The sequence below is a fragment of the Scophthalmus maximus genome, chromosome 17 (genome assembly GCF_022379125.1).
Source record: "Scophthalmus maximus strain ysfricsl-2021 chromosome 17, ASM2237912v1, whole genome shotgun sequence".
Taxonomy (NCBI): Eukaryota; Metazoa; Chordata; class Actinopteri; order Pleuronectiformes; family Scophthalmidae; genus Scophthalmus; species Scophthalmus maximus.
In genome coordinates this window covers 20,235,835-20,260,000 of record NC_061531.1, presented here as the reverse complement: position 1 = coordinate 20,260,000, position 24,166 = coordinate 20,235,835, and the positions used below count along the sequence as shown (strand labels likewise).

The 24,166-nt window shown below is 50.5% G+C and overlaps 3 protein-coding genes across 8 annotated transcripts; all 3 read right to left on the bottom strand.

Moving 5' to 3' along the window:
- Positions 1-172: 172 nt before the first annotated feature.
- On the bottom strand, positions 173-10,119 carry nlk1 (nemo-like kinase, type 1). The gene is made up of 11 exons (XM_035615856.2): positions 9,676-10,119; positions 8,740-8,869; positions 8,594-8,649; positions 7,876-7,982; positions 7,126-7,211; positions 6,780-6,989; positions 6,588-6,689; positions 6,126-6,212; positions 5,811-6,009; positions 5,617-5,710; positions 173-2,969 (listed from the first exon to the last, which is right to left on the bottom strand). The coding sequence occupies exons 1-11, from the start codon at positions 9,981-9,983 to the stop codon at positions 2,921-2,923; spliced, it is 1,428 nt and encodes a 475-aa protein (XP_035471749.1). The 5' UTR covers positions 9,984-10,119; the 3' UTR covers positions 173-2,920.
- A 2,207-nt stretch (positions 10,120-12,326) lies between these two features.
- LOC118289108 (myc-associated zinc finger protein) lies at positions 12,327-20,022 on the bottom strand. Of its 6 annotated transcripts, XM_035615820.2 has the most exons (10): positions 19,682-20,022; positions 18,762-18,902; positions 17,694-17,916; positions 16,592-16,980; positions 15,506-15,774; positions 14,604-14,667; positions 13,969-14,140; positions 13,321-13,736; positions 13,091-13,193; positions 12,327-12,997 (listed from the first exon to the last, which is right to left on the bottom strand). In XM_035615820.2, the coding sequence occupies exons 1-8, from the start codon at positions 19,829-19,831 to the stop codon at positions 13,405-13,407; spliced, it is 1,740 nt and encodes a 579-aa protein (XP_035471713.1). In that variant the 5' UTR covers positions 19,832-20,022; the 3' UTR covers positions 12,327-12,997; positions 13,091-13,193; positions 13,321-13,404. The 6 variants fall into 6 exon arrangements, with proteins under 6 accessions (XP_035471713.1, XP_035471711.1, XP_035471710.1 ...); XM_035615818.2 differs by having other exon boundaries at positions 12,327-13,193; XM_035615817.2 differs by lacking the exon at positions 13,091-13,193.
- Positions 20,023-20,175: 153 nt separating this feature from the next.
- Positions 20,176-23,681, bottom strand: cdipt (CDP-diacylglycerol--inositol 3-phosphatidyltransferase (phosphatidylinositol synthase)). The gene is made up of 6 exons (XM_035615977.2): positions 23,482-23,681; positions 22,628-22,762; positions 22,158-22,311; positions 21,987-22,068; positions 21,825-21,906; positions 20,176-21,529 (listed from the first exon to the last, which is right to left on the bottom strand). Exons 1-6 carry the CDS (start codon positions 23,522-23,524, stop codon positions 21,387-21,389), a joined length of 639 nt encoding a protein of 212 aa, XP_035471870.1. The 5' UTR covers positions 23,525-23,681; the 3' UTR covers positions 20,176-21,386.
- Between the last annotated feature and the right edge of the window lie 485 nt (positions 23,682-24,166).

Sequence of the window (24,166 nt, the reverse complement as noted above, 5' to 3'; positions counted from 1 at the left end):
CCCCGCCCCCTCAATGTCCCTGATGTTTGTTCAAGTTACTTGATGAGACGTCATGATTGACAGCTAACACTGACTCAGGATTGGTCGATATTCGCTGCAGGAAACAATCAGGATTTCCAAAAAAAACACATTCACTTTTTGTTCAAAGCCACAGAGTGAAGAGAATTGTGAATATTATCCAGTGTCCATTTATTTATTCATCATTCACTACTTTAACTCTAAACATTTTTTTTAAGAAATTCAAGTATTTGTTGGGAACAAGTCAAAAAAGGGAAAACAAAAAGGGTTTTATTTTGCTAAAACGAAGACGAAAAAAACACATCAGTTTCATTTTTATATTAATAAACACATCAAGTTTCTTTTCAAAGAAGAAAACGAGTCTACTCTCTACAGGTGACCAGCTGTCCGTCAGTCCGTCTCCACGACAACGTCTAGACTCCGAACGCACCGGTCAGCTGATCGACGGGTCGTCTAGTTTAAAAAGGTCTAGAACACAACGACAACGGGAGGAAAAAATTAAAATAAAGAAAATAAAGTCCAGAGGAGAAACCTTCAGACGAGTCGTTGAGGTTCTCATCGCTATGACGACTCGTCGACGGATCAGAAACATCCGGGTCACCGGTCCCATCAGATCATAACTGAGAAATCAACGTGACGCGACGTCCAGATGATCAATAAGTGAATATCGGTGATTAAATCCCCTCAGATGAATTTATGAAACCGTCCGTACGAGATGGAGTGAAACTGTCGGAGTGTTGAGGCGGAAACTAATATTCATAATAAATAAATAAATAACGGGATTAAAAAAGCAGTTGATTAGTGGAAATAATAAAGTAATCAGAACACGATTTGTTTTTTTCCATCTCAGGTAACACATTATTATTAACAGACGTGGAAAAACCTCCAGAGTCTGGAAAACTCTCGTCATCACGACAAACTCAATCAACCAGAAGAGAAAAACTGAAAACTTCTAATGAAAATAAAAATCACTAAAGATGAATTATTAAATGTTCTCGTCCGTCGGACAGCAGTCGAAGCCAAACGCTCTCGATAATAAATATACACATGCAGATTTACAAGATGGCGTCTCGGTTTCTCTCTGAAGTGTCGGGGGCCGACGGGGGGACGCTCAGCCCCCCCCCCCCCCCCCCCCCCTGCTGGGGGATCAGGGCAAGTACAACTACAACAACCAAAGAAATAAAAAAGAAAAAATGTCAATCTGAATCCACAGCTTCTCCACCGTCAAGCTGCAACTGAAGAGCGTCTGACCAACTGTTCTGTTTGAGATGTTCTGACGTGACGTTGATTTGGTGGCGGACACGTTTGCTCTTCATCAGGTTGTAGACTCACTTCTCTTCTTGTTCGTCAATAAGAATCGATCTGATCAAATCAACTAATACGTTTCAAAAAAAGCTTCTGGGTAAATCTGGAGCAGGTTGGAACGTCAGAGCGTCCTTGAACGCATCACTTTGGAAAACTAAAAAGAACTTCAAGATAACTTTAAATGATAAAAACAAAGCATGGACTCGTTCACGTCACATGTTATTATTACTGTATAATAAAGATCAAATGTTTACGTCCCAATGGACCTGAACGTCTCACTCATCAGAACAGATGGACGTGATTCATCTGACTTCCTTTTTGAAGAATTTTTTTCACTTGCTGGTGAACAATTAATCATTATCTTAATAATAAATAACTGTTCAGTTCAATTCTAGACTTTCTCTTGAAGTCTGATCCCAGAGGAATATGATTCATGTGTCCAGACGGGAGAAGTCGACCTTCGGAAGTTTCTCGTCCATCTCATGAAATCAAAGATCAGAAAAATGAAGTCACTCGGAAAAAGATTCTGAATCCATCAACACTTTCCTTTTCTTCTTACAGTGTAGAGTCTGAAACCTGATCCTCCTGGATCAATAATGGTTCACGTCATCGTCTACAGCAGGAAACACCTGGACACACCTGAGCCGACAGGAAGTCAAACTACAAACCAGAGGAAGAGAAAAGAAACAGCAGCATTTCACCGACAACGTCTCTGAAGCCTCGCGGCGGCGAGAGACGGGGAGCGAGCACGAGGTGAGAGAATCCAGAGGAATGGCGGGAGAGGGTTTCACCTCAGGTCAGTTGTTCTCCTGCAGGGTCGGAGGTCACCGAGGTCGAGGGGGCGGAGACTCACTCGTCAACAAACACAATAAATTAGAAATTGATTATTAAAAAAATATTCCCCTCGTTTCGCTGCTGCTTCACCAGGAGTCATCACACGACGACGAGGAGGAGGAGGAGGAAGAACAACGGAGTTTTGGCCAAACACACGTCATGTCATGATTTTCAAAATAAAACAAATATCTGTGATAAGTTGAACTTGTTTCTCTCGTGTTGAACGTGTCTGAAGGTCACGGAGGTCAGAACTTGCTACATCAGTAAAGTTGCATTGTTACCGCGGTGACGCCCGGAGGCGGCGAGCGGAGGAAACACAGTGAGTGATGATGTCATGTTTGTTTGACGTCGTCGTGGTGATGATCCGGTCGGTTCCTGGTGATTCTACGTGAAACATATTGCACAACTGGAATGACTTCAAAAAGAAAAAGAAAAAAAACAACCTCTATTACTATTCAACAAACTACAAAAAATGAAAACGTCTTTGTGAAACAGAACCGAGGTTCACGTCTCCTTCTGCGAACGTCTCAGCAGGTCTTTTCCTCTTCCAGCAGCAGAAACGTCTCAAGCGTTAAGAGTCATCACCAGTTTTCATTTTCAGGAAACTTTTTCAAGGGAAAAAAATGATCCGAGGATTTTCAGGAGGAGGTTCGACTGAAGGAGGTGGTGGGGTGGGGGATGTGTGTGGGGGGGGGTCTTCAGTGTTTTCGGATGCCACAGTCAAAAGGGAAAAATAAAAAAAACCTCTGAAGAGGAGTGTCGCTCATCTCTCCTCCTTCCTGGACACCTTGGACGAATGCCACGCCGTCGACCTGCAGACAAACAGACTGACGTCAGACTGACCACAGATTGAGAGAGGAGGCCTGTGATTGGATGAGAACGTCACGTGGCTCAGTCACATGACGTCACTATTTATTTTTTAACTGTTCACATCAGGTTCCCCCCTCACCTGATGAAGGTCTCCACGCCCCCCCCCACCCGATCAAGGTGTTGACCCCCCCTCACCTGATGAAGGTCTCCACGCCCCCCCCCGATGAAGGTGTTGACCCCCCCTCAGCTAATAGGTCTCCACGCCCCCCCCCCCCATGAAGGTGTTGACCCCCCCTCACCTGATGAAGGTCTCCACGCCCCTCCCCCACCCGATCAAGGTGTTGACCCCCCCTCACCTGATGAAGGTCTCCACGCCCCCCCCCCCATGAAGGTGTTGACCCCCCCTCACCTGATGAAGGTCTCCACGCCCCCCCCCCCGATGAAGGTGTTGACCCCCCCCTCACCTGATGAAGGTCTCCACGCCCCTCCCCCACCCGATGAAGGTGTTGACCCCCCCTCACCTGATGAAGGTCTCCACGCCCCTCCCCCACCCGATGAAGGTGTTGGCCCCCCCTCACCTGATGAAGGTCTCCACGCCCCCCCCCCCCCCCCCCCCCCCCACCGATGAAGGTGTTGGCCCCCCCTCATCTGATGAAGGTCTCCACGCCCCCCCCCACCTGATGAAGGTGTTGGCCCCCCCTCACCTGATGAAGGTCTCCACGCCCCCCCCCACCTGATGAAGGTGTTGGCCCCCCCTCACCTGATGAAGGTCTCCACGCCCCCCCCCCACCTGATGAAGGTGTTGGCCCCCCCTCACCTGATGAAGGTCTCCACGCCCCCCCCCCACCTGATGAAGGTGTTGGCCCCCCCTCACCTGATGAAGGTCTCCACGCCCCCCCCCCACCTGATGAAGGTGTTGGCCCCCCCTCACCTGATGAAGGTCTCCACGCCCCCCCCACCTGATGAAGGTGTTGGCCCCCCCTCACCTGATGAAGGTCTCCACGCCCCCCCCACCTGATGAAGGTGTTGGCCCCCCCTCACCTGATGAAGGTCTCCACGCCCCCCCCCACCTGATGAAGGTGTTGGCCCCCCCTCACCTGATGAAGGTCTCCACGCCCCCCCCCCCCCCCCCCCACCTGATGAAGGTGTTGGCCCCCCCTCACCTGATGAAGGTCTCCACGCCCCCCCCACCTGATGAAGGTGTTGGCCCCCCCTCACCTGATGAAGGTCTCCACGCCCCCCCCCTGATGAAGGTGTTGGCCCCCCCTCACCTGATGAAGGTCTCCACGCCCCCCCCCCCCCCCCCACCTGATGAAGGTGTTGGCCCCCCCTCACCTGATGAAGGTCTCCACGCCCCCCCCCCGATGAAGGTGTTGACCCCCCCCTCACCTGATGAAGGTCTCCACGCCCCTCCCCCACCCGATGAAGGTGTTGGCCCCCCCTCACCTGATGAAGGTCTCCACGCCCCCCCCCACCCGATGAAGGTGTTGGCCCCCCCTCACCTGATGAAGGTCTCCACGCCCCCCCCCCCGATGAAGGTGTTGACCCCCCCCTCACCTGATGAAGGTCTCCACGCCCCTCCCCCACCCGATGAAGGTGTTGGCCCCCCCTCACCTGATGAAGGTCTCCACGCCCCCCCCCACCCGATGAAGGTGTTGGCCCCCCCTCACCTGATGAAGGTCTCCACGCCCCCCCCCCACCCGATGAAGGTGTTGGCCCCCCCTCACCTGATGAAGGTCTCCACGCCCCCCCCCACCCGATGAAGGTGTTGGCCCCCCCTCACCTGATGAAGGTCTCCACGCCCCCCCCCACCCGATGAAGGTGTTGGCCCCCCCCCACCCGATGAAGGTCTCCACGCCCCCCCCCACCCGATGAAGGTGTTGGCCCCCCCTCACCTGATGAAGGTCTCCACGCCCCCCCCACCTGATGAAGGTGTTGGCCCCCCCTCACCTGATGAAGGTCTCCACGCCCCCCCCCACCTGATGAAGGTGTTGGCCCCCCCTCACCTGATGAAGGTCTCCACGCACCCCCCCCCCCCCCCCCTGATGAAGGTGTTGGCCCCCCCTCAACTGATGAAGGTCTCCACGCCCCCCCCACCTGATGAAGGTGTTGGCCCCCCCTCAACTGATGAAGGTCTCCACGCCCCCCACCCCCCCCACCTGATGAAGGTGTTGGCCCCCCCTCACCTGATGAAGGTCTCCACGCCCCCCCCCACCTGATGAAGGTGTTGGCCCCCCCTCACCTGATGAAGGTCTCCACGCGCCCCCCCCCCCCGATGAAGGTGTTGGCCCCCCCTCACCTGATGAAGGTCTCCACGCGCCCCCCCCCCCCCCCCCCCCCCCCGATGAAGGTGTTGACCCCCCCTCACCTGATGAAGGTCTCCACGCCCCCCCCCCACCTGATGAAGGTGTTGGCCCCCCCTCACCTGATGAAGGTCTCCACGCCCCCCCCCACCTGATGAAGGTGTTGGCCCCCCCTCACCTGATGAAGGTCTCCACGCCCCCCCCCACCTGATGAAGGTGTTGGCCCCCCCTCACCTGATGAAGGTCTCCACGCCCCCCCCCCCACCTGATGAAGGTGTTGGCCCCCCCTCACCTGATGAAGGTCTCCACCCCCCCCCCCCTGATGAAGGTGTTGGCCCCCCCTCACCTGATGAAGGTCTTGAACGCAGCGCTCTGAGGGTTGATGCAGAGCGGGACTCGTTTCCCCTGCTGATGTTCGGTGATGAAGCGATGGATCAACTCTGATGACGGACAGAAGAGAGAAGACGGGCGTCAGGCTCCGCCCACAAACAGTTTATGACTTGCTACAGTATGACTGACGAGCGTGACCTTTGCCCTGACCTTTGCCCTGCCACACCGACAGCAGACTGTTCTCGTAGCTGTGGCTGAACGGACGCTCGGCCACCGGCTCGAAGTCGCGGGTGTAAACTCGTCCGCTGGGAACCGAGTAGCAGCACTGACACATGCAGGTGTGGTACCGCAGACGCCCCTCGTCCAGGTACGGGTGGGACAGGGCGTCGCTGCCGGAGATCCTCTTCGCCTGGAGGAGGAGGAGGTATTTATTATTATTATGACTGTATATTATTATTATTATTATGACTATGTAATAAAAGAGTGATGAGTCCTGGTTGTCTGGGCTTCATCGTCTGAACTCACCGGGTCGAACACCAGCATGCGACACAGCAGGTGAACGGCCTCGTGGGTCGCTCCGTCAGACAACATGTAGAGGACGGACAGCGACGGCTGGGGTGGGGGGGGGGTGGGGGGGGGGAGAACAGGCTCTGTCAGTCTGATGTTCACGCTTCTTGGGGGTGGAGCCTGTACAGCGTCAACACTTCCCCTTATGTGACCACATGATTAGTGATGTCACTTCCTGCCCCCTAGTGGCCAAATATCAGAGAAGCAGCTTAAAGGATTAAATATGAGCGTTTTAAACTGATCAATAATCAATATCATGATGATTATCAGTTGAATATCAGAGTTGACCTCAGGGCTCCGTCTTCAACGTCTCCTGTTTCTGCTGATTCGACTTATCTGTTCTGAATCAGAATGATTATTCGAACACGGGAAGTTAACTGAGCATCAAACAGTCGAGGTGGACTGGACGTGGTCTCGTACCGGTTTGTGCGGCCCCCTCAGGATGTGGGCCCGGGCTCCTTCACAGGCTGAGGCCAGGGCCGACAGGGGCGGGGTCCCGAGCAGGTCGGTGATCAGGTCCAGCTACAGGAGAGACAGAACCGTGTCGTCGTGTCACCACACAGACTCAGAACACACGTGACTGACAGCTGGACTCAGGTGACCCGGTCTCACCTGCTGGATCGGGCTCTGGGCTTGGAAGAGGATCCGTCGTCCCAGCAGCTCGGCGAAGATGCAGCCCACGGACCAGACGTCGATGGCCGAGCCGTAGTGTCGGCAGCCCATCAGCACCTCGGGCGCCCGGTAGTACTGAGTCACCACCTCCTGGGTCATGTGACGCGACGGGTCGGGCTCCTCCACACGGGCCAGTCCGAAGTCACAGATCTGACCCGAGACAGAACCACGGTCCAGGAGAGAAGACACTTGTTAGATCTCGGTGGTTTGTGACTCTGAAGGAAACAACTTCAACTCCCACAATCCTCCTCTCTGGAGGACGACCACATCAGCAGGTGTGGTTTACCTTCAGCAGACAGTTGCTGTTGACCAGCAGGTTGCCAGGTTTGATGTCTCTGTGCAGGATCCCAGCAGAGTGAAGATACTTCAGACCTGAACCACAGACACAACAGACGAGTTACAGCTGAAACAACCTGCGGCTACGAGAGCGTCACGTGACCACTCAGGTGTCAACAGGAAGTAGATGGTCTCCCTCTGCAGCTGGTTGCTTCTTAACAGCGATGGTGAACAGTCAGAGCAGGGATGGCGGTGACGACGGGGCGGAACTGTCACTGACAGGAAGTGTGAGCGACTTTGAGTTGTAGCTGATGAGAACCAATCAGGGAAGAGAACGTGATCATGTCATAATTTACAAACGGAAACACAAGCCGGAGTTTTCACACGTCTCTGATTCGTGTGGACCCCAGGCGTTATCGTAGCAACAGTGATGCATTTTTAAAAAAGAGAGGTGGAGTCCAATGTTGTGAAGAGGGATGTCCCTTCAGACTAGTTTGATAACGACGTCATAGGATTTTTTTCCTAATATATATATATATATATATATTTTTTTTTTAATTTAGTGAGAAAAATAAATATATATATATATATATTTTTATTTTTTCCCCCATTTGACAATGTATCAGTGTTGACGTTCCTTCTTCGTCCTGTGATCCTGGCTCGTGGTGGCGTCTGCACCACTACATTGTTGAAATGTGTCACTGTTCTCAACCAGTGCTGATTTGAAAACGTGACGCTGAGTGAACGCGCGGCCGCTCACCTCGGAGGATCTGGTAGAGGAAGACCTTGATGTGGTCGGTGGTGAGAGGCTGAGGAGACACGATCACTTTGTGGAGGTCGCTCTGCATCAGCTCTGTGATCACGTAGCTGCGGGCGGTTCGCTGTCAAGGAAGAAAAACACTGAGGCGCTCGCTCACACGCGGGTCGACCTCCGACCTCCACCCACACGACGAACACGATGCCGCTCCGAGCGTTTCAGTCGACAGCAGGCATCAATACAACATAGAAACAGAGCTGGAACTAACGATTATGTTCTCCGTTAATCGACTAGTTGTTTGGTTCATAAAATGTTTCTCAAACTCCGACATGTTTGGTTTTGTCCACTCATCAAAGATCTTCAGTTCACTGTCACAGAGGAGCAAAGGAACCAGAAGATATTCACGTGATAGAAGCTGAAATCAGAGACTTTTTCCCCATAAAAACTACTTGAACCAATGAATCAATTATTTATAGTATAATTTATAAAATATAATTCAGTAGTCGATCACTAATCGATGAACTGCTGCAGCTCTTTGTAAAAGCAGTCAAACAGCAGCACCTTCCCTCGACGAGCAGAAGCTAAATTAAGTGAATAAAAACGAGGACGACCGATGAAGAGAAACTGGGACAGAGGGAGGAAACGTATGTGATATTCTACTTATGATTATATTAAACAAAGAGCAGAGGCCTGATTTACATATATATATGAAGAAGGATACATTTCCTCGAAGCAGTCGATTTGCGGAGGCTGCAAAATATCCAGAGCCGACAAAACCTGTCGGGACAGAAAAAGACAAACGCTGAGTCTGATGAACCGTCTCATAAAACCACTGGCCCCCGTCCCGTCTACGACCCGCTTCTTTACGTTGTCGTGTTTGAAGAAGCAGAGCATGCGCAGCTCTCTGAAGACCCTCTTACAGGAGACCAGGTTCTGGAAGACGTTGGGCATCTTCTTCAGAGCCACTTTGCGTCCGTCTCTGGGATCAGTCACGGACCTGCGGGACGCACACGGAGGAGATTAGACGCACGCTCCCGTTAATCCCGTCAGATTACATTGACTGTAGTGCAGCTCCAACTGTCAATCAACAGGACAGGAAGTCGCTCTGCAGCTGGTCTGAGTTTCATTTATCATTTGGAAGGAATGTCAAAAAAACCCTGAGCGGAACATTTGAAGAACTGACGCTTTGTCGTGTTTCAGATTGTTCATCAGACAAAATGTCACTGTGTGCTCAGGGAACTTTAATAACCTGCAGACAATCATTTGGGAATTAAAAATACCATGAAGTCATTTGAATAAAACAGAAGCAGACACAGTGAGGTGAGTGTGAGTGTGCGTGCGTGTGTGTGCGTGCGTGTGCGTGTGTGCGTGTGTGTGTGTGTGAGTGTGTGTGTGCGTGAGTGTGTGTGCGTGAGAGTGTGTGTGTGTGTGTGTGTGAGTGTGCGTGCGTGTGTGTGCGTGCGTGTGTGCGTGTGTGTGTGTGTGAGTGTGTGTGTGCGTGAGAGTGTGTGAGTGAGTGTGTGTGTGTGTGTGTGTGTGTGTGTGCGTGTGTGTGTGAGTGCGTGTGTGTGTGTGTGTGTGCGTGTGTGTGTGTGTGTGTGTGTGAGTGTGTGAGTGTGTGTGTGTGCGTGAGAGTGTGTGAGTGTGTGTGAGTGTGAGTGTGTGTGTGCGTGAGAGTGTGTGAGTGTGTGTGAGTGCGTGTGTGAGTGTGTGAGTTCGTGTGTGTGTGCGTGTGCGTGAGAGTGTGTGCGTGAGAGTGTGTGTGTGTGTGTGTGTGTGTGTGTGTGTGAGTGTGGTCCTCACCACACGACACCAAATGCGCCATAGCCGATGGGTCGGTCCGGCTCCATCTCGGCCGGGCTGGGCACCTCGCTGGCCGGGTTGCTGTAGGGCTGCGGCACCGCTGCTCCGCCGCCGGCGCTGCCCCCGAGGGCAGTGGGGTGACGGGGCGTCCCGGCCGGCGCGGTGGGTCCGGTGAGGCACGGCGTGGCGCTCAGGCCCGTGGACGGAGCTCCGCACGACGAGTTCACGCAGAAATACTTGTGGCCCAACTCGGAGCCCGGAAACAGGTCCCCGCACACGGTCGGTCGGCCCGCGCCGTGGAACGACATGGTGCCGCCGGAGGAACAGGCCGTGGACGGAACACGAGCTCCTCAGGCAGCGGGATCCATCCCCGAGAGGGAGGGAGGGAGGGTGAGTGTGTGTGTGTGTGTGTGTGTGTGTGTGTGAGAGGGTGAGAGAGAGAGAGAGAGGGAGGGTGAGTGTGTGTGTGTGTGTGAGAGAGGGTGAGAGAGAGAGAGGGTGAGTGTGTGTGTGTGAGAGGGTGAGTGAGAGTGTGTGTGAGAGTGTGAGTGAGAGTGTGTGTGAGAGTGTGAGTGAGTGAGTGTGTATGCGCGTGTGTGTGTGAGAGTGTGTGTGAGAGTGTGAGTGAGAGTGTGTGTGTGTGAGAGAGAGAGAGAGAGAGAGAGAGAGAGAGGGAGTGTGTGAGAGTGTGTGAGAGTGTGTGTGAGAGTGTGTGAGTGTGTGTGTGTGTGTGTGAGTGAGAGAGTGTGTATGCGCGTGTGTGTGTGTTACAACACGGACGATGTAAACAACCCGCACCGGGGCTCGACTAGTCGAGTTGAGACGAACGAACAGACCCGAGCAGAGTCTGACGCATGTCGGTAGAATCACAGCCGCGCTCCGCTGCTCGTCGCCCGCTGACTTCCCCGAGTCTCACCTGGTTCGTGGAGCAGCTCGGTTAACTCGGCTAACAGCGTTAGCTAAGCGGCGACGCTAGGCTAAGCTAAGCTAAGCTAGCGACCGTCAGCGACGACTCTCCGCGGTTCCAGAAGATGTCGACGTTACGCGGGACGACGAGCTCGGACACTCGGGCTGCGGACTCTCACTCGCCGTCATGAGCGAATACATCGATGATTTCAATTCATTTCTTGAAATCGTCGATTTTAACGGAGACTCGCTCTCGTTAGCTCTGATGCTAACCAGCTGTTCCAGCTAACAGGTCCTCGCGCTGCGGTCTGTGACCCACATCAGCTCGCTCGGCGGCGGTGACCTACATACGGTGGAGACGGTTTCCTCCGGGGGAACCTCGTACAACCGGGCGGCGCGGCGAAGGAATCGGAGTGAAGAGCCCGTCGATGGAGCTCCTTCCACCGGCTCCTGGAGCTAGCGGCGTCGGTAGCTAGCAGCTAGCTGCTCGTCTCCTCACGAACCGGCAGCGACCGACGGACGAAGTCGCGTCGCCGTGTTGTTGTTCGATCTGACGGAGAAACGTGCGACGGGTCCGTTTGAAACCGACGTCACCGCGAACCTCGGCCGAGGTTCTGCTCGCGGTCGCAGCGGCACAGCTCCAGCTAGCGGGGGTTAGCCTGTGGAGGAGGAGGAGCCGTGGGAGCCGGGTGGGGGAGGGTCGGGGCTCCTGGCGCCGCTGTAACAAAGCTAACGGTCGGTAGCGGCTTGTCGCGGCCCGAGGAGGAAGAAGCGTCCGGTGGTTGTCAAATAATGATCGGGTTAAAAAACTACAAGGTCCAGTAACAAGAGCATCAGCAGCGGACAGGGCCGGACGAACCTCCCTAGGGGCCCGGGGCCCCCACCACATCATGTCTGCAGGGGGGACCCTCGGAAGACACCCGGGGCCCCACCACATCATGTCTGCAGGGGGGACCCTCGGAAGACACCCGGGGCCCCACCACATCATGTCTGCAGGGGGGACCCTCGGAAGACACCCGGGGCCCCACCACATCATGTCTGCAGGGGGGACCCTCGGAAGACACCCGGGGCCCCACCACATCATGTCTGCAGGGGGGACCCTCGGAAGACACCCGGGGCCCCACCACATCATGTCTGCAGGGGGGACCCTCGGAAGACACCCGGGGCCCCACCACATCATGTCTGCAGGGGGGACCCTCGGGCCCTCGGACCCCTCCTCCTCACAGGAGGCTCCAGGCTCCGATCATCAGCTCTTCAGGGCTCTTTAGTTTCATGGTTTGTTGTAAAGTTTTGTTTTAATAAAATTTCTGTAACTCCAAAAAACACACACGAACAGCTGCAGCTGCAGCCGACGATTCACTTCATGATCAGACGAAGAGACACGGACGTGTTCAGGTGGTCGACTGGCGTCAGTGACCTTCATTGGTTCTTCTGTTGCTCAAGGAAAAACTCCACAGCCCAACGTGCCACCTCGTGTCCTCAGACCCCCCAACCAGAAAGTCCCACAAGATATAAATCCCCTGTGACAGATGTTGAAACCTGAGGAGAGCGACAGACGAGCGACCGCTCTCCTCCAGGACGGACGGACGAGTCAGAGGTTTCTCTTTAAATCTTTTAATCGTAAAAGTAACTCGTGACCGAAGCCAAAGTCAGTTACTGTAAACGTAGTTTAAAATGGGAAACACTTCCCACCACTCACATGGATCAAGTGCACAGACACTCACTCAAATCACTGAGTCCACTCATGCATTTCACTGCCTTTAATACAGTAGTAACGTACAGTAACGAGGCTCTACGCTTCAAGTACAATCAATATGCACAGCCACGAAAAAAATGTGTCACCAAGGGAGCTACGGATAAATCACACTGCAAGTTCAAGAAGCACAAATCAGCATCCAGTGTCAGAACAAAGATTATATGAAGCAGATAAAAGTTATTCACATTCAGAGTTCATGGGGAATTAATAACGACACAGACGACGAGTTACGTTCGCCTCCGTCGGCTCTAGAAAAGTATTTATGTACAAGACGACGCTGCAGAAACGCGAAGACGCCGCCGCTCTGATCCGACGAAGGCAAACTGGAGGTTTTTAATAAATGATGGGAGAAAGTGAGATGAGTGGCGTCGTTGAGGTCAGAACCAAACACTGATGTCACGGAATATAAAAGATGTAAAAAAAAAAGAAAAAAAGCTCCAAACAACTTTTTACAAAACCATGTCGGGCTGTGCAGGTCGGGTCAGAACCAAACGATGAGCAGAGAGAATAAAAATTCACGTGAACTTTCCTTCCTTGTGATTCAAAAGGTTTTCGTCTTGTTCAGTGTCGACGTGTTGAGTTTGTTAAGTTCAGTAAAGTTTGTGTCGACGGAGCTGAAACACGAAGTGCCGAGGAAGAAACTTCCTGCGTCTGAACAATCTGCAACGAGAAAACTACAGTCAGACTTTACCATCGTGTGATGTTTGAATTTATTTAATCTGACGCTTTTATTAGATTTAATTATTAACACACAGAGACTGTAAATCAAGATGGCCGACATGAAGTCAAATCCTCCTGATCGCCCCCTGGTGTCTGGCTGCAGTGCAGGTCATAAGCCCCGCCCCCTGGTGTCTGGCTGCAGTACAGGTCATAAGCCCCGCCCCCTCCATGTTAGCAGATGGGACATGCAGACATTAAATAAATGTTTTCCAAAGATGTTTCTGTCAGGTGAGGTGTGTGAATAGCTGATTGGTTCTCATCACCTGGTTTGGCTCCGCCTTTCCTGTCCTGACCTCCGTGTGTCCTCGTTGACCCCTCCCCCCTCCCCTGCCCCTCCCCCCTCTGTGCTAGCTGTGAGTCTGGGGGACGATACTGGAGCAGTCAGTAACCAGCAGTCCCACTGCGCTGGCGGCGCTGGACACGGTGACGGCCACGCTGGTGCTGCCCACGGTGCCCGAGCTTGTCGGGTCCGCGCCGCCGCCGTTGCCCTGGTTGGCGTGCGTGCCCATGTGACCCTGCAGCTGCGTGGCTGTCTTGCACTGAACGCCGCACAGCTGGCAGAGCAGCACGCCACCCGCCCCCGTCCCGCCAAAGCCGCCGCGCGCCCCGCCGCTCTCCTTCCACTCCTGACCGTGGTGCTTCTGAGCGTGGACACGCAGGTACGTGAGGGTGGTGAAGCCTGGAGAGAGCACACACACACGTGCACACGCACGCGCGCACACACACACACACACGCACACACACACACACACACACACACACACACACAGTTACTGACTTTGATCTATTTCACTGCAGAAGTTTTATGGAACAACAAAAACAGGATTAAGAAAAAAACATCTTTTGATAAAACTGTCATTTTAAACATTGGTGTGTGTGTGTGTGTGTGTGTGTGTGTGTGTGTGACTCACTGCGGTTGCACAGGTGACAGGCGTGGTGCTGTGATTGGTTGTGGACCCTCATGTGGTCGGTGATGTAAGCGGCCGACAGCAGTTTCCCACAGATGTGACACGGGACCTTCTCCTCGTGACGGATCAGATGAGCCCGGAGTCGATCACGCGTGGCGAACGCCGACGTGCACGTCTGTGGTGAAACAAGGAGACGGACTCGGTTACGTACGAACAGACGCCGCCTTCAGGAAACGTTAATGAGTCTGGACTCAAAATGAAATAAAGTGACGGGTTTAAGAACCAGACATGATACGAGCAACAACGTAAAGAAAAGAACGAGCTGATGGACGATTTAAAAACCTGACAACTCAAAGTGCTTCGTCACGTGAACGTGATGCGTCGCATCAGGACGAACATGAGACGTAAGACGTCGAGAACAAAAAGTGAAACATCAAAGTGAAGAAGCAGAAAAAGAAAAAACGTTTAAATGAAAAGTCGGACGATACAGAGAAACTGTTTATTCATGTTCAACTGAAACATTTCACTTGTCACATGTTTTTGTTTCTGTGCAGCTTCATTCAGTCGCACTACAGATGATCGAGTTCACATCTTCATCATCACCATCATCATCATCACCATCACCATGGAGACGTTACCGTGCACTTGAAGGGTCGTTCAGTGGAGTGAACCTGTCGGACGTGACTGTTCAGGTGGTCCGGCCTGAAAACACACAACAACAAGAGTCCGTCGCTCAGTCACCAACGGAAAAGGGTTCGATTTATTTCTTGCGTTAAAAGTAAAAATTGAGTCATACGACATCAGAACATCGACAACATCAGAACTCAAAGTCTCTAAAGCTCCAGTGTGTAATATTTAGAAGAACTTATTCACAGAAGTTTAATATATTGTCCATAACTCTGTTCATATAAGAGTTAAATCTAGTTCCATGAGGTGGACCGACCTCCGTGTGAGTCTCCATGTTTCTACGTCGTGTTGAATACGGTTGTTGAACTAAACGTCCAGAACACGTCGCGTTCGCGTTGATTTTCAGACGCTGACGGAAACAGGAAATGGCATCAGCGGTGCGACACCATAAAGTGTCCCCTGTCGGTCGCTCGGTTGGTTGCGGTTTGTAACTTTACCACCAGATGGCGCCAGAAAATAACAAACATTACACACTGGGGCTTTAACGTAAAAGGGGCCATTTGACGTGAAAAGTCTTAACATCATGCTAAAGCAGCGATCAATAATCAGCGATCAATAATCACCAAATTTCTCTCAGATATGCTTCGCCATAAACACCTGTGAAAACTGTGAACGTTATCTTACAATAAATCACGTTAAGTTCTTTTCCTTCTTCTATTAAAGCTTAATGTAAGATAACTTCCATAATTATAAGGTTTCAGGTTTCGATTTTTGAATCTAGTGAAGTCTTAATCCGTCATCGTCACTGTACGATAAGTGTGAATAAAGTCACGTTTGTGAAACGAACTGTTGTTTCTGTCGAAGTGGATCTGAAGGTTTTATTTGAAACATATGTTGGTCAGGTGGTTTTTACCTGGAGAAGGCCTTGGCGCAGTGCGGACACACGTACGGTTTCTCCACGCCGCCCTGGTGCGAGCGCACGTGGTAACTCATGCGGTCCTTCCTCTTGAAGCGCTGCTGGCACACGGGGCACGAGTACGGCTTCTCGTCCGAGTGCGACAGCCGGTGGCGGTTGAGGTGGTACACGTCTCTGAACGCCTTCCCACACGCCTCGCAGGCGTGGTTCTTCCTCACCTGGCTGCTGCTGCTGCTGCTGCTGCTGTGGGCGCCGGGGCTCCGACTCTGAGGAGGAGACAGAGACGAAGGGTCGCCGCAGAACTCAACGACAACATCGAGTTTCTTCATTCTTCATCTGTAGCTCATGAGGATTCAGATTCTCTGAAGCAGATGTTTCAGATTCAGGCGACAACACGCACACTGCAAATTGTTCTGAGGCAAGAGTTAAAATCTGACAGTTGGAAATATGAGATGAATAATCTTGTTTTAAAAGTCATTTACTTATATTCTTGAACAGATCATGAATATGTTTTAACGATCCTGCGGCTGAACAGATCGTTTCACTTGTATGAACTCATTTTCTCATCAGATTTTGTTAAATACTTTTTTTGGACCAGTTGCAGCCAACATCTCACACTGCAAAAAAATGAAAAACTATAATAGAAGAAAAAAACAGACTTTTTAATTTTTGTTATTTTCTTGAGTTGATCATTAATATCTTATCATCATCATCATCTCATTTCTTGGTGCTGAACAGATCGTTTCACTTGTTTTAACTCTTTCCTCTCTTATTTCTTCTATTTCAGTTTTTCATCTTTTACAGTGTGAAATGTTGGCTGCAACTGGTCCAAAAAGAAAAAATGTATTTAACTGAATTTGAGGAGAAAATGAGTTCATACAAGTGAAACGATCTGTTCAGCAGCAAGATATAAAATGATGATGATGATAAGATATTAATGATCAGTTCAAGATTATACACAAAATACTTTTTTTTGAGGTGGAGACGCCAGAATGTTAACGAACATCAACATGATCATGTGACCCGAGGGGAAATTAAAAACCAGGAATCTAATGATAAGTAACATAATAATTCATAACCCACCTGCTCCATGGAGCCCACGATGACAACAGCTGCCTGGATGGGCTGCTGCGGTGCAGCCATGGTTACGGTTGCCGGGGCGATGGACACAGAGATGGGCCGGCTCTCCTGGTTGGCGTGGAGACCGGGCTGGGGGATGGTGTCCGGGGCGACGGCGGGAGGGGGAGGAGCCTGCGGGGGCAGGGTGAGCTGGAGGAGGGAGAGCGGCACCGCCTGCTTCTCCCCCCTCCCTCCCCCCCTCCCCCCGTCCTCCCGCTCGCGGGCCGCCCGGTCCTTCATCCTGATGCCCGTGTGGACCGACTGGTGCCGCCGCAGGTTGTAGCTGTTCTTGAACTCCTTGTTGCAGGTGACGCACACGTGAGGAGGACGAGCCGCCTTCACCACGGGCTTCACTGTCAGAACAGGAGAGAACGACTGATCATATCTATATCAATATGTTCTGGTCAACAGTCACGTGACGACACATGAAAGGTAAATAATATTAATATTCAAATGAATCAGCTTTAATAATAATATTAATAAGCATAATAAGCGTTTCTCCTTGTTATGTTGTCGACAATCAATAAACTGTGAAAATATTTATTCTCCCATGGCGAAAATTTTGCTTCAAAACATTTTTTTAGCTCATTTTTCTCAATTAATAATCTATGTCTCTGTGTTAAATTAGCTTTAGCTTAGCACAAATATTACAAACAGGTGAAATCAGCTGACAAGTTGAAACATTCGCTCACTGATGTTTATGATGAATAAAGTGACAGGAAATATGAAATAACTATCATTGAAAATATCTATTTTGTGTATTTTAAATAAGTTAACAACTCAAGACTCCTCTGGTTCGATCCATCAGTTTATCAACATAAATAATTAATCGTGTAATAACTTCAGGAGAAACAAAAGTCTCATATTGGCAGATTTGTTGTTGGAACAATAAAAGACTGGTTCTGATTCTCACTCAGTGAAATGTTTTCATGTTTCATAGATTAAACATTAATAATTTCATACTGTAAACCTGTCACGTCCTCTCCTCTCTCAGTTTCCCAATAAAGTCAAAGATATAAAACAATAACTCTCATGATATTATTATTGATCCTGAATGTTGTGATACCTGTTTCTACTTGAACTGTACTGAGGAGTAAGTCCAGCCAGTCTGTTAGCCCCGCCCCCCTCGCCCCCTCACCAGGTAGCGGCTCCTCGCTCAGGGCGGCGGTGTCGACGGTGGACGGCGGCGGGACCACGTGGTCCGTGGACGGAGTCTGAGACGAGTCGCTGAGCTCGGGGAGGAGCTCCGACTGCAGAGGAGTGTCAGATCGCGTCGGCGCCGCCGGCGTCTGAAACAAAACGACAACAACAACACACGTCATCCACATTGTTTTCCTTCAGGATTTTAAATGTAAACATGTAATCTGTTTTTCATCTATGGAGGGACTTCGGTGGATATTGATTATTGATCGCGTTTCCAGGAGTATCCATCAGCCGGAAAGTGGTCGTCATGACGACAGGACTGTCAGTCCCTGAGCTCCGCTCGCTCACCAGCTCCCTCTGTAGGACGTTCTAAAAGGTTTCACGTGACTGAACATAACAATAATAATAATACATTTCATAACGTCCATGTTATGATCTCGGGTTTGATTGACAGGTGTGCATGTTTATGATGAAGCATATCTGGAGTCTTAACGTGACTTTATTAAGTCACGTTAAGACTTTTAGAACAAACCCCCATTCATAGTCACGAGGGGGAGGAGCTAAAAATCCAGAGAGCTCTCTGATTGGACGACAGAATTACTGAAGGATGATGTCATCAAGAACTCAACCTGGAACATGAATGTTTCATCTCACGGGGCGTTTAGGGTCAAAACCTGAGCGGGAATTTTCAGTGTCTGTTGTTCAAACATTGTTTGTCCGTTTCTTTCTTCAGCGACGTGACGACCAGTTGTTCTTCACCCCAATGAACTGTACAGTTCAATCAAACATCTTTTAAATTATTATTCATCATTTACTGAAGCAGAGTCGACGTCACACGGAGGGTTGTTGTTTTTGTGCTGAGCTTCTTCTGATTCTAGTTTGTTACTTTTTGACAGAAAACAGCTGATGACATCCAACCTGTCACGTGACCCAGCAGGGGTCAGCCCCCCCTGACCCCCTGTGACCCCCCCCCCCCTCCACACCGACTCACCTGAAAGAGGAAGTTGCTCCAGGACGTGTCCATGCTGGAGGAGCGACCCGGGGCCCGGAGGGGCGGGGGGCGGGAGAAGGGCGACGGAGCCCGGGAACAAGACGCTCGAACCGCCGCGCTGCAGCTCGAGCCTCCGTCGGCCTGTCGACCAACAACAACGAGTCCGGACGTTGAGCTCTTCTCGCAGATGATTTATGAATCAGATGAATCAGATGAATCATGTGTCAACACACACACATGCGACGCGATGCTTGTTTTCATGCTTTAATATGAATATGATGATGTGTCGCAAGCGGACGACGAAGAAGAAACGAGCCGGTTTCTGTTCGTCTCTTCTCCGCCAAGAGGCCGCGGCCGTCGGGATCCAGAAAGCCTCGGCGTCGCGTACAGCTCGTCCCCGCGCTACAGAGCCGCTGCTCGGCCGCGGTGCTCGGCTCCGCCCCGGTGGTTCGCTCGACGCGGTGCCATCTTTCTCTTTTTTTTCCGGGCCCGTCCCGCTCCCTCCCTCCCTCGCTCCTCTTTCTTCCTCCTCTTTTTTTCCCCTCGCGTCTTCAGCCCCTCGGTCGCGCTCCGCTTTAAAGGGAACGCGTCTCGTCGCTGGACCCCCCCCCCCTCCTCACCCTCCCCCTCACCAGCCCCCCCCGTCCCGCCTCCTCCTCCTCCCCGCCCCGCCTCCCCCTCACCCCCCTCCCCCTCACCAGCCCCCCCGTCCCGCCTCCTCCTCCCCGCCCCGCCTCCCCTCACCCTCACCAGCCCCCCGTTGCCCCTCCTCCCGCCCCCCCCACCAGCCCCCCGCCCCCTCCTCCCCCTCACCAGCCCCCCCCCGTCCCGCCTCCCCCCCTCCTCCAGCCCCCCCCCCCCCCCCCCCCCCCCCCCCCCCCCCCCCCCCCCGGGGCGTCTGACGGATGAGGAGATCCGACCTGTGAAGACGGAGCTCGGTCGTTGGCTCCGCTCCGCTCGGCGGTGAGGAGGAGCTCCGTCGGGGCCTGTGGACGACGTGTCGCCTGCGGGCTCCGGACGCGCGGAGCTCGGTCCCTCGTTAAGATGGAGGCCGGTTCGGATAGAAGCATCTTAAAGGTGACGACGCGCGCAAGTGCAGCAGCCGGATGTGTCCGCGCCGCGCGCCGCACCAGAGCCCGTCCAACAAGCCGCGAGTTTCATGTTGACTGACGTGTCGGAGGAAGACGACGGGAGGAAGAGTTGTGACATCGACGGGTATTGATCCGATGAGGGTCACAGAGGATTCGGCACCAGGCAGGTGCACCAGTCAGTCAGAGATGAGACATGACATCAATATATACAGTATATATTTACATACTGTATATATCAGTGACTTGATTTCTGATTATTTCTTTCATCACAAACACGATGAATCATTTAATAGAACTTTTCTCCTGGAAACAAAACAACCGTCTGGTTTTCATCGTTTTTATTTTCTTTGACAGTAAATGTTCAAACCTGCACCTCAAACAAAAGCAAACGTATGAATTACAATAAACATATTTTAAATACCACATCAGCGTTTGGCTCCTTGGTTCGTGTTCATGTCTCATAATAAAACATTCTAATATCTCAACACATTGAAACGTGGCTTGATGTTCATCAGCAGCTCAAACGGTATAAAACATAAAACACTCCTTGTCTTTTATGAACCTGCATAACTTCATAATGTGTCTAATAAAAAACAAACCTACCACAGATAAAGATCAGGAATAAAAAAAAGCACAATCTCCATCAACACTGAAGGAATATTGAAGCATGAAGACGTGAACGTGAAACTTTGTGAATCTTTTCTTCAGCAGGAGGAAGTTCTGACGTCACGTACAAAACTTTATGTTAAACAATATGAATGTTTTGATTTGACTCGTGAGATTTGACACTTTCTGATCTGATCTAGACTTTAATACTGATTCATTCAGACAGAGGATTATTAACCACTATTGACTTCATAATCAATAATCACATCATTTCTCTCAGATATGCTTTCATCATAAACACTTACACCTGTGGAAAAAAACCTCAAAAACCGAAATCACATAATTATGAAATTATCTAAATAAATAAATAAGACATGATTTATTTTTTGCTGTACAGAAAAAATCTAATCCTAAACAATTTCATAAAATACGAATAAAGCTGGAAATGACATTTCTTCTTCTTTTGAACGAGGTGGAAAGTTAAAATAGAAATATTGCTCGAGCTTCTGCAGCTGGAGATTATTAAATTATTACACATTATTCTCTCTTCAGATCAATCAATTCATATTTTGGTCGAAACAAAAGAAACAAAGTGAAGACGTCTTTGTTTCCGACGAGACAAACGAAAAGATAAGTTATCAGCTGCTCAATCACATGATCAGTTCACAGATTGTTTTTTATGGATGGATTGTTACAGATCAGACAAGACCACCAACTGTATGTTTATGTTATAATATGACTTTATAGATTCGACTGAGCGAGTCGTTCGTCTCCCGCTCGTTTTCCACGTCTGGAATTTCTCTGATGTCGTGATATTTGGTCATAAAAGAAAAAACAACAACTTTCTGATGATGAAGTCAGTGATGATAACAATTAATTAAAGATTGTTGGTGGACTCGACTCTCTCACCCGCCTCTCGCTCGCCCACTCACTGCCTCTTGGCGGCCGCCGCCCGCTCGGCGGCGTCCAGGGCGGCCATGTTCTGAGAGGCGGTGACCAGGTGAATGAGGCTGATGACGGACTTCAGCAGACAGATGGTTCCACAGAGACCGAGCAGCCAGTAGAGCCACGCTGCAACACACACACACACACACACACACACACACACACACACACACACACACACACACACACACACACACACACACACACACACACACACACACACACACACACACACACACACACACACACACACACACACACACACACACACACACGTTGGTACAGATTCTGTTTTGTGATTTGATTTTAAGATGAATTTTTTAGTGCTATTTAAAGTTGAAGAACAAACAGAAACAGAAGAAGATGAAGAAGAGGAGGAGGAAGAGGATGAAGAAGAAGAAGAAGAAGATGATGATCTCACCAGCAGGTTCAGAGATGTGATGCAGGACGTAGAGTAAACAGAAGAAGAGCTCGTTTCCAGCGCACATGACGAACAGAACCGGCTGCAGGAGACAAGAGAGCAGTTAGATCAACATGTTCTGCTTCTGGTTCTGGTTCTGGTCCGTCAGACTGAGCTCTTGACCTTGGAGGTGTAGTAGATCCGGAGGACAGGGTTCCCCGACAGGTCGATGGACTTGTGACTGGCCGATCCTGTGATGGTGGAGCTGAGGACAGAGACAGGAAGTGGTTAGGACCAGGGTCAGCCCAGGTGAGGGGGGGCGCAGCTAAGGAGGTCGGAAGTCGAAGGTCGTACCTGTGCAGGTGCAGCCAGTGGCTGGCGATGTCCAGACACATGCTGAGCTGGAACAGAAAGGTGTAGGTCGGGTAGAGCAGCGACAGGTTGACCAGCAGACACATGGTCGCACAGCGGTCGGTCAACATGTCCATCATTGCCCCGAACCTGGTGGCTGAGGGAGGAACACCAGAGACCGTGTCAGAAGATCTGGATCCCCAACAGAACAGAGACCTTGTCCGCTGGTCTCGGGCCTCGGGGATCACGTCTACATGTTTCTACAGTCAATACAAAGTTCTGCTGTGGGACACGTGGTCTCCTCCTGCGGGTCAGTTGTGTGTCACACTCTTATATGTTCATATTTATATTCATATATTTATTCGTTTTTCAACTCCCACGTGCAACAACTCAGCTGATTTGATTTAATTGTAATTTGTCGAATGTTTCAATGAAATGCTTTGATGAGTAGAAACACATGTTACAGTTCGTACACTGGTTGAGCGCCCGGGCGGCGTGGCCGTCGAAGGCGTCCAGCAGAGCGCTGAGCAGGTAGCAGAAGACGGCCGGCCACGGGCAGCAGGGCAGCAGGTAGAAGGAGAGGAGGGCCAACGCCACGCGGGCGTAACCTGCAACACACACACACACACACACACACACACACACACACACACACACACACACACACACACACACACACACACACACACACACACACACACACACACACACACACACACACACACACACACACACACACGGGTTCAACCTCAGACAGGAACCGCATCAACAGACCTTGATGTCCCCCACTGGTTTGTGAACGGCCATTTTGAAGCCTACAGTCTGCTGTTTTATGCAACCATGCACTGATTGGACGGTCCTAGTTGTCAATCACACGGTAGCCACGCCCCAACACATCTGGTCTGTTTGACTGTAACTGGATCGTAATGTACATGAATATCATGACGTCACAGCGAAGTTGACCTTTGACCTTGTGAATGTTAAAATGTAATCACTTCATCTTAAAAAAAAGATAATCTCATTGGACGTGTTTTAACATTTGTCACAACTGGAACATTAATTGTTGTGTTGCGTATATTGTGACGTCACTGGTCAGTTCATCAGGGATCTGTGACGTTGGGTTTTTAAGGATTTGTAGTAAAAACAATAACGTTTAATTTGACCTCTCGACGTCTCGTTCCTTTCATCTTCAAATCTTCACGATCTGAACCGGATGTTGAAAGACGATGTTTTTTCTTCCATCCTTCATATTTGACACTTTTTTGAATGGGCTCTTCCACTGTGCGATGCTAACGCTAAGCTAAGCGAGGTGTCGGCAAAAACTCACCGATCAAATTGGGAACGAAGTAGAAAATATTCTCCTGCTCCATCTCTGCGGTTCTGTTCGGTTCTGACCCGGAACTCGGCGCCGGTGCGGTGCGGTGCGGTACGTTCCCCGCCTCTGTTGACGCGTGTTTACTAGAGAAACTGTCAAAAAACCCTCAGACGACTTTTGCCTCAGACTTCCGGTCTGCGACTTTCTGTCGAGCGGCAGAAAAAGGGCACAACTTCCGGTGGACTTGTTTTCAGAATAAGAGCGTCACGTCGAGAGCCAAGGTTTAAATATGTAAATCACTTTAATAAATTGATAAATTAAATGAAATATGTCCTGATGTTTATCAGAATTCAAAATAAATCTGTTATTCAAACAATATTTTATTAAAACGAGCTTTCATCTGTTTTTAAAGTCGAGCGCTTTTATTTTGAATAGAAACTTCTCGTTTCCTGTTTGCGTCCAGATGACTACAGACAGGATGTGACGCACTGCAGCGCGCACTCCCCTTTAATGACACACGGTTATGTTTTGCCTCGTCTCAGTTTAGAAGTGAAACAGAAAAGATGAAGAGAAAAATCACTGAAATATACAAATTAAAGTCGTTCAGTTAAATCTGTTACATCGAGATATGTATATGTATAAATGTCTTTTTTTCATATGGAAATGATAAAAAGATAAAACTAGAGTTTGAACAATA

What these genes read in the sequence shown, in the direction of transcription:
- nlk1 (XM_035615856.2), bottom strand. Translation starts at nt 9,983, where the DNA reads ATGTCGTTCCACGGCGCGGGCCGACCGACCGTGTGCGGGGACCTGTTT. An exon ending in TGAGGGGGCCGCACAAACCG is followed by an intron (nt 6,213 to 6,587) that starts GTACGAGACCAC and finishes CCCCCACCCCAG; the next exon opens with CCGTCGCTGTCCGTCCTCTA. An exon ending in GCGTTCAAGACCTTCATCAG is followed by an intron (nt 2,970 to 5,616) that starts GTGAGGGGGGGC and finishes GTTTGTCTGCAG; the next exon opens with GTCGACGGCGTGGCATTCGT.
- LOC118289108 (XM_035615818.2), bottom strand. Translation starts at nt 19,831, where the DNA reads ATGCTTCTATCCGAACCGGCCTCCATCTTAACGAGGGACCGAGCTCCG. An exon ending in ACCGAGCTCCGTCTTCACAG is followed by an intron (nt 18,903 to 19,681) that starts GTCGGATCTCCT and finishes GTTGGTCGACAG; the next exon opens with GCCGACGGAGGCTCGAGCTG. An exon ending in GGAGCAACTTCCTCTTTCAG is followed by an intron (nt 17,917 to 18,761) that starts GTGAGTCGGTGT and finishes GTTTTGTTTCAG; the next exon opens with ACGCCGGCGGCGCCGACGCG.
- cdipt (XM_035615977.2), bottom strand. Translation starts at nt 23,524, where the DNA reads ATGGAGCAGGAGAATATTTTCTACTTCGTTCCCAATTTGATCG. An exon ending in CGCCCGGGCGCTCAACCAGT is followed by an intron (nt 22,312 to 22,627) that starts GTACGAACTGTA and finishes TTCCTCCCTCAG; the next exon opens with CCACCAGGTTCGGGGCAATG. An exon ending in TCACATCTCTGAACCTGCTG is followed by an intron (nt 21,530 to 21,824) that starts GTGAGATCATCA and finishes TGTGTGTTGCAG; the next exon opens with CGTGGCTCTACTGGCTGCTC.